At 36.8% G+C, this 8,938-nt stretch overlaps 2 protein-coding genes across 2 annotated transcripts in view; both read left to right on the top strand.

Moving 5' to 3' along the window:
• The window catches only part of LOC132065154 (synaptotagmin-1-like), a 9,835-nt gene extending 8,484 nt beyond the window's left edge, over positions 1-1,351 (top strand). The window contains exons 11-12 of the mRNA XM_059458411.1: positions 425-556; positions 1,028-1,351. Of these exons, the coding sequence (XP_059314394.1) occupies positions 425-556; positions 1,028-1,159 (264 nt within the window). The 3' untranslated portion in view covers positions 1,160-1,351. The remainder of the gene's footprint in view (positions 1-424; positions 557-1,027) is intronic.
• An 845-nt stretch (positions 1,352-2,196) lies between these two features.
• LOC132065155 (L-ascorbate peroxidase 3-like) lies at positions 2,197-8,551 on the top strand. The gene is made up of 9 exons (XM_059458412.1): positions 2,197-2,423; positions 2,503-2,627; positions 3,397-3,446; positions 4,149-4,214; positions 4,301-4,349; positions 5,589-5,671; positions 5,826-5,905; positions 6,043-6,145; positions 8,153-8,551. Exons 1-9 carry the CDS (start codon positions 2,311-2,313, stop codon positions 8,345-8,347), a joined length of 864 nt encoding a protein of 287 aa, XP_059314395.1. The 5' UTR covers positions 2,197-2,310; the 3' UTR covers positions 8,348-8,551.
• The last annotated feature ends 387 nt before the right edge of the window (positions 8,552-8,938 follow it).

Below are 8,938 nucleotides of genomic sequence, written 5' to 3'. Positions count from 1 at the left end.
CATTTAAGTGTTGAAATTAATTCTAGAAATAAGTATTTACATGTTTGGATAGAAGTGTTAAAATTGATAATAATAGTTGACGTGTTTGGTAAATAAGACATGGACAATAACTAACAACAGAAACTGCTGACGGTTCATTTACTTAAAAACTTTGTTTATTTAGCTTTTCTGAATCTGCAGTGGGTATATTGTTGTTGTTGTTTGACTTAAATGCAAGAAATTTCCTGCATGGGTCTATATTATGTCTGATCTTGCTCACATTTCCTATGTTGCTCGGATTCCAAAACTTAGGTGTACCCGTGTCGGATCCTCCAAAAATGCGCTACCTTTGGAGGATCCGACACTCACCCTTAGCCATTTTTAAAGAGTCCGAGCAACATAGCTGACAGTTCATTAGACGTGATTTTATCCACCTTGATTGCAGCAAGTCAAGAAGAACAGGGATCCAAGATGGGGAGATGTGTTCACTTTTGTGTTGGAGGAGGCTCCTGTGAATGACAGGCTGCATATGGAAGTTGTCAGCACCTCTACTAGGATTGGCCTATTGCATCCTAAGGTACAGAAATTGCATTTTCTGCTATTTATTATGCCTTAAGGAAGGAACAAACGAGGGGTTCTAGTAGTATTTCTCTGGAAATTGAGATGACCATTTAGAATATGATATTGAAGTGTAGAAGTCAATAGTTAACAAACACCACATAATTGGAAATAGCAATGGTGCATCTTATCTAAATTATGTTTCAAAGGTGAACCACATCTGTTATTACTGTTTGAATTCTTCAGTAACGCCCGTAAGGATGAATCAGTTTCATTACCTTGCAAGATCATGTAAAATGCTAATTTTGCTTGTTAGGACGTTCTGCAACTTGTTAATTCTTTATGTTTTCCTAGAAGGATGATGGGATAAAAGGGCGTTTCTTTCTACAATCTTGGTTTGTGTTGGAGATTGCTTTATCGAATCTATGACTTATAATTGCTCATATTAGTGAAGTTCACTTATAAGGGTGTAATTTTCTCATTGATGCAGGAGGTATTGGGTTATGTTGATATAAATCTTTCGGATGTTGTTAGCAACAGAAGGATCAACGAGAGGTACCACCTCATTGATTCAAAGAATGGTCGCCTCCAAGTTGAGCTGCAATGGCAAACTGCTTCGTGATCGCACGTTCCATGCCTGAAAACCTGTTTTTTTTTTTTCTTTTTCTTTCTGTTTTTATTTTTTTATTTTCTTGATTCTTCTTTTCATGATGGATGTTTGAGTGAAAACATAAATATTTCTTTTCAGTTCTACACTGGAATAACCTCTGCATGGTTTTGTGCATTAGTACATAACGACTTTTGTTTGTTTAAAGTTTTAATTTTTTGTGCTTATCTGTATTGTTTTAGAGGCTAGACCGCTTCGGCATAAAAAAGTTAGAAAAAAGAGAATAACAAAATCTAGGGCCATCCAGCGTATTATAGCCTGGTAAATTTATGGTAGTGCATCATATCCTAGGTGGTGTGGTAGTATATTAACCTCCATGAAGGACGAAGGAAAGCGGCTAGATCTTTTCACCAAATCTATGGCAGCCAACGTTTCTAGTTTCTAGTTCCTAGTGATATAATTGAAAATTGCCCGCAAAGCCAACCAAGAGCAACATATCAAGAATGAGAAGAAAGGATAGAAAGCTTCCCATTAACAAGTCCACAAGATTGAAGTGATGGAACTTTGTGTCTGTTTTTTAAAAAAAAATATAAAAATTGAAATCAAAGGTAACGGAGTAGCACTGAGTGTGGCTTAGTATTTAATGAAGTGGATTGAGATCACGAGACGAAGGTGGTCTATCTTACATTTTCTCAAACAAAATAAAATTGTAAGTAATAATTTCGAATAAAAGAAATAAATAAATGTATTAATTAATGCCATTAGAGAACCAATTTCCCCTACTAACAGAAATGTTGAAAAATGATGAAGATTAAACTTAATCAGACCTATTTTAGTAGTCTCCATCCTCATCTACGATATCTGTCTATACAAGAAAGATGATAAATACAATAAATTACAAACTGATTTTGTGTTGTAAAAACTATTAGTGACACAATATGCCCATAGTTTTCATTCATATAATATAAAAGAAAAAAAAAGGATATATATTCCAAATGCCAAATGGGCTAAACTAGTTTGACCCGCCTCTTTTTAGCTCCAAGTTCCAACAACCAATTAAAGCCTCAAAAATAGAAACTGATCATCAGCATTTGCATTTGTAGTTTTGCTAAAATAAAAAATCTTATCCTCATTCACAGTTGTTCGTTCGTCGGTCCATTCCATCAATGGCGAAACCAATCGTAGACACAGAATACATCAATGAAATTGAGAAAGCTCGTCGCGATCTCCGCGCTCTAATCGCCAGCAAAAACTGTGCACCAATCATGCTTCGCTTAGCGTAATTTCTCTTTCACTCTCTCTACACACATATACGTATAATATGTATCATCTATTCATTTTATGTTTCTGTTGTGTAGATGGCACGATGCAGGAACGTATGATTTTAAGTCAAAAACTGGTGGACCGAATGGTTCTATCAGAAATGAGGAAGAGTTCACTCATGGTGCTAATAATGGCTTGAAAATCGCTCTTGACTTTTGCGGTAATTTATTTATTTTTCCTTTAAACCTAGACTAATGTATTCGTTTGCGAATAGTTTGTACCACTAGAGTTACTTATTGATTTGTGGAATTTACACTTAGACTAGCTTAATTATAGATTTCTTAAGAGATAATGGTCAAAAGCACACCTGAAGTATCACTTTTTTGCGAGTTTTCTACCTGAACTATCACCATGCGTTTCCTACCTGAACTATCACCGACTATTTATCAAAACACACTTGTAACCGTTATCTCATTTCTTACTTCAATAAAAGTTTAGCAAGGTGAAAAGTTATCAGAACTCAGCGTTGCAAAAAAAAAAAACCCTTGATGTTTACTTTCTATTTTACCCATAAAATTCAAACTATTAGACTCCGTAGTTAGGGAAAAGTAACAAGGGAAGTGATGTTGAATAGGTATAACTATTTCACTCAATTATCTAGAGTTTAAAGGATGAAAGGGACAAGTTGGAGGGCCGCGACACCCTTGCAAGCACTGATGGCAATGTAGGGGTTATTGCGTCATCGATCTTATGTGCTTCAGAAGTCACTCCAAAACTACCCCTAGTGAAAAGCAGTCAGAGTTTAACTACTATAAACAATGAAAAATAAATCCGCTTCCTTTCCTTATAACGGAGTGTTGTGTAATTGCAAACATGAATGAGACTGCGTAAGTGTCCACCAGAAAGCACTATTTGATATAAGATTCTGCTTAAAATTGTTAATGGCATTATTGTTACCTTTTTTAACATGCTGTGTTTCTTCATTGCAGAAGCAGTGAAGTCTAAACATCCAAAGATTACATATGCAGATCTATACCAGGTGACTCCGATGTTCTATTTCTAGAATCTTTTCGTGGCATTCATATGGTTTAGAAAGGATGATCATCTCATTTCGTGACTGAGTGGCTCATCTGATGAAGAGTGAGACGATTCTCCAATAGTTTATTTTGTAGATCAGTATTATAGAGAGGAAAATGATACTCCTTCCTTGTAAGTTTTAGATCAAATGAGATTTGTTGGAAAAGATTGTTTCTAGATAATTCTCTTCGTTTTACAAAAGTTAGTTAATTAGATCAAAGGGAATCCTTCCTTAGTTAGGCCATAATCCCTCCAAGCTATAAGATGAACAAAATAAACGTGAAGCAGTCTGTTTAACTGTGTTACTGCCCGTGCTGTTGATCACAATAATTTATTGAGTGGTTATAACATATAACTGACACCCAACAGGTGATTTCTTGCTGACATGGCACATGAAAGTCAAATTCATATAGATTGATGAAAATGCACTTTTCATTTGTGCAAGCTGGGTGCTTTTTAGCAATGATATTATCCAGAAAGAGGATCCTAGATGGCTAGTTCTTTTCCTAATAGCTGAGATTTCTCATATCCTGTTGTATTATTGGTACATTATTGAACTTAAGATTTCTTGATCTCATAAAAAACATTATTTTAATTAAGATATGTTTATGTGCACATTAGTTGAGGGTAGCTGAACTGTTATCAAAATCCATTCCATGTTTAGCTTGCAGGTGTTGTTGCAGTTGAGGTCACTGGTGGTCCGACTATTGATTTTGTCCCTGGTAGGAAGGTAACAAAGTTTTTACCCTTTGTTATTTAGTTGAAAACCACTTAATAATGAAATGTTAACGCATTTATACCTCCATTTTTCTATAGGATTCCAGTATTTCTACAAAGGAAGGGCGGTTGCCAGATGCTAAACAAGGTTTCACGAACTGATTTTCTTCTCTAGATATGTTATCGTGAAGGAGTGTCATCAGTGCCCTGCAAAATCTTTTTCCCCGGTTGGAATATGGCATTCCTACTAATTAGCATGCATATCACCTCTAGTGTTTTGCAGGACATTTATACAGACATGGCGACACAAAAGTTGTGCAAGCTAGGGTGACATGAAACAACTGGGAGAGAGAATATACTGATTTAGGTCCAACATAAAAACAAAGTTTAATCTCATTCAAAAACATTTTGACAATTGAGAAGGGCTCTGTTAAATACTAACAAATCATGCTGGCTATCCCAAAACCTCTAGAGCATATAACATATTAAAACCTACAACCAAGCTTCAGTGGGAGATGACCCAGACAAGGCAGGGGATTAGTGTCCTTTTGGGTTTTCTAGTTGAGGAGTGGCAAAGTAAAGAACTAGTGTCCTGTTGGGGTTTCTAGTTGAGGAGTGGCAAAGTAAAGAATTAGTGTCCTGTTGGGTTTCTAGGTGAACGGTAGTGTTCCAAAGGGGTAATACAAGTTTACAAAATAAGAAGATTAGAAAGGATGACATGGCTTAGTTCGTTATGGACGTCTGTGGGTGGTGTCCAATTAATCCCAATGTCGAATTTGAGTTTAGCTCAACCAAAAATATGGAGCTTTTATTCTTTGTTGTTGCTCTTACGGAGTCTTATCAGAAGACAAAGTTGAAAATAGCTGCACTACTGACTGACAAGTTCTGTTTTACCTAGGTGCTTGTCAGTCTATAAGCATACTCCCTTCCATTTACACGTGTGCATAGAGATAATATTTTAAGAATATCCCTGACAGTTCAACATTGAGAGAATATCTGTTTGGTTATTTGTTGGGTTGAGGATATGAAGAAGATGTAAAAGAGCCCTGCTAGTCAAGATTGGAAGTGGAGATGTTGAGTATGAGCTGGTAAAGTAGTTCATTATTCAAATGATCAGTCTGCTTTGACTTAGCGTCATCACCTTATAATGACTAGTCATTTCAGCTTTTAATGATGTTGCTCTTCAAGTTTTGATGTTGAATAGTAATTGTTCTTGTCTAAGTAAACATTTTTCGAGCTTAGAGGTTCACTTTTTTTCTCATAGTTTGTAAGAGACAGTTTTTGCAGTGTTTTGTCAACAAGATTCAGGTTTTTAGATCTGTTAATTGTTTGTTAAAATAGCTTGTAGAAGGTTGAGCTTCTCTGATTCTTTTGGGATTGATGGTAGGTGTGCCACATCTAAAAGACGTATTTTATAGGATGGGTTTGTCTGACAAAGATATAGTGGCACTATCAGGGGCTCATACACTGGTAAGTTGCTTTGCTTCCCACAAGTGTTGATTCGTTTTCAATTTTTATGTTCTTCTCTCTTGCACTAAGAACTACATGCAACATGTGGTTGCAATGAAAGCGAAAACCCACACTCAGAGCACATGCCAATTAGTTCATTTGATGTTGTCTGCAGGGAAGGGCACATCCAGAAAGATCAGGCTTTGATGGTCCATGGACAAAGGAGCCACTGAAATTTGACAATTCATATTTTGTGTAAGTAATATGGGCATATGAGCTAGTTGTTGGATCCTTATGACCTTTTTCTTCAAAACCCTTTTCTCTTTGGGGGAAAGGCAGTGTTAAGTATCTTCTGTGTTGCTGACCAAGTATAATTGATTTTCTGAATCCAGGGAGCTGCTTACGGGGGAAAGTGAGGGCCTACTGAAACTTCCCACAGACATAGCTTTATTGGATGATCCTGAGTTCAGACAGTATGTTGAGCTGTATGCTAAGGTATAAGTTAGTTCAAGGATGACCAAACGTTTGGTTATTCAAGTTTAAGTTATGCTAATATTGAGTTTGCTAACAGTTCATAATTAGATCAACACAAGATGAACAGGACGTTTCTCTAGATATTAATCTTGTCAGTCTAGTTGCAACTTGTAGAGGGGAGTTTGTGAGAGAAACTACTTTTAAACATATATGAGTCGGTTTGTTCCACAATTATAACCTCCAAATGTTAGTTTAGAAGGTGTGTTCTGGTTTCTAATGTCCTGCATTCTTGCTTTGGGAGCTATTCCAATAATGATGACTGCTCTTTTGTCTTTATATGAGGATGATTAGGACTTAATAATAGCGGTCTTATTTTAAGTAGGATTGTAGACAGTGGTGCAGCCAGAAAATCATACAAGGGAACTCAAAAAAAGTTATTTGAGTGTCACACCTAGTATATGAACCTGTGACCCAAAATAATTTTTGAACCCCTTTTACCACTAGATAATGCAATCCACTACAATAGAATTCTTCCTTGTGTTAAGGGGATTCAACAGTTAATATAAAACCCTAAAAAGTCGTTTTTGCCCTGTTCGCACAAAATGATTTTCCAGTGAAAGGGATTCAATTGAACCCTCTTGCCTCCCTTTAACTCCGCCCCTCATTGTAGACCTTGAAGGTCCAAACCGGACAGTGAATGCTGTCAAGCTACTGGGAGCAATAATCAAACAAACCTCAATAGTTATGGCTAGATAGTAATTTTCGGGTAGAAATAGATGTTGACAATGCACATGAAGTATCAGGTGGTGGTCTTTGGGTGAGAGTATGCAAGTCATGTGATCTAGTTAGCACATTTGAGAAAGACAACGTTATGGTCTCCGCAATGCCTTCTTATGTAGGTACTGGAGAGTCCACCTAGCTTAAGGGCATTGCAAAGACAAATATATTACTATGTGCTTTTTTAGGAAATAACGTGCGATTGTCTATCTTACTTAAAGGGAAGAGATCTGAAGAAATAACGTGAGATTGCCTATCGATAGTTGACGAGGCTTGAAAGATCCAGAATTTCTCCCGTGCCTCTTTAAGTAAAAATCGAAGTATATTTATTGTTATTTCTCACCCTTCATGGCGAAGGAAGGCAAGTACATTTAAAATGCTGTTCTATGATGATGATAACAAAGTAGCACAGTACAAGGATCCTACAATTTTTATACGTTTTAGGTAGTTTAGGACAGATAGAAAGTTAATCAAACTTCATGGTATGTGTGCTGGAAAAAAAAAGCAATAGAATCAAAAGGCATATGTGGGATTAAAAAGGTCGAAGAGCCTGTTAATGACAGTTGGAAATGGATCTTTTGCAAGACATGGGAAGTTGGAGGGATGTCGCAGTACAATCAAAGGGCATATGTGGGATACAAAAGATCCCCAAGCCTTATCAATGACTGTTGGAAGTGGAACTTTTGCAAGATATGGGAAGTTAGAGGATGTTGTTCCATCTCATTTCTATTAATTTTCAAGTTCTTCTTGACAGGCTGTGTTGGGAGGAAAATAGTACGGGATAGAACAGGTTTGACAGCTTAATTGATCCCGACTATTGTGTCCTACTTTCTCTCTCTCAAAGGTACCTGCGACATTTAGTATGATCTAGATAAGATCTGTTCTATTCAATTCAAGGTAGTTTTGTTTGTACTTTGTGTGTTAGAAATATTGACTGGACATCTACGTTTTGTGTACTGGCCAACTGGGCCATTCGCATTTGTCCAGCAAGTCTTTGCAAAATGTGAAGGAATCAATGTGATCCTTACTGTTTAGATTTCTGTACTTTTCAATGGTTCATATTATTTGTATTGCTTTCATTTCCTTGAAAGCCTTTCTGCAAATGGTGCTTGCCACTTTTACCACCAATGCTTAATTCTTGCTTTGAAGGAAAGTTGCCTAAATGCAACTATTACCATTTCAACGAGCCTTTTATATGGTTGCTGGTATGAAAACTTTAGCTATTCATGTCATATTTATTGAATATTGCAGGATGAAGATGCTTTCTTTAAGGATTACGCCATATCACACAAGAAACTATCTGAGCTAGGGTGCACCCTAAGTTCTGGTTCCAAGACCACAGTGAGGGATGGTACTATATTAGCACAAAGTGCTGTAGGAGTTGTTGTGGCTGCAGCAGTGGTGGCACTGAGTTACTGGTATGAAGTGCGGAAAAGGATGAAGTAAATTGCAGGACGACGTATTCCATTCTTACCTCCATATCACAACCTCGTACCCATTAATGATGAACTGTACCTTATTTGTATGGTTTTACACACTACTTTCAAATAATAGCATTTAGTGTTGGATTAATACAAAAATATAGTACTAATAAACTGGTTGTACCGTGGAATCTATGTTTATATTTGATCCCGTACTTTTGGAGGGTTACTGATTTCTCTCTGCGTTGGCTTTTGTCTCAGATGCTTTTTGAGTTTAATCCTGTTAGGAATTTGACAAGGAAAGTAGGTCAGATCAAAGGGAGCATGATTGACTGCTACCAGAGAAGTATATACTACATCTATTTGTTTGCACGTTCCATGTGCGCATTATTGAGCGGCATACCTACTTAATTTGCCTAACATTGTCAGTGATTGTTGTCTACTAATTTTTCCCCCAAACATGCAGACTATTTGTTGGCATTTCCCAGTTTTTAGAGTTCCTGTTGTCCCAACTTTTCTGGTTATGGTACATGAATCTGGCCCTTATCATGCACCTACACATTCCCCATGCCTAAACTAGGAAAGAGACGCTTACTACTGTGTTTGTATCGAATAC

Source organism: Lycium ferocissimum, chromosome 7 (assembly GCF_029784015.1).
Source record: "Lycium ferocissimum isolate CSIRO_LF1 chromosome 7, AGI_CSIRO_Lferr_CH_V1, whole genome shotgun sequence".
NCBI lineage: Eukaryota > Viridiplantae > Streptophyta > Magnoliopsida > Solanales > Solanaceae > Lycium > Lycium ferocissimum.
This window is presented reverse-complemented; position numbering and strand designations above follow the sequence as displayed.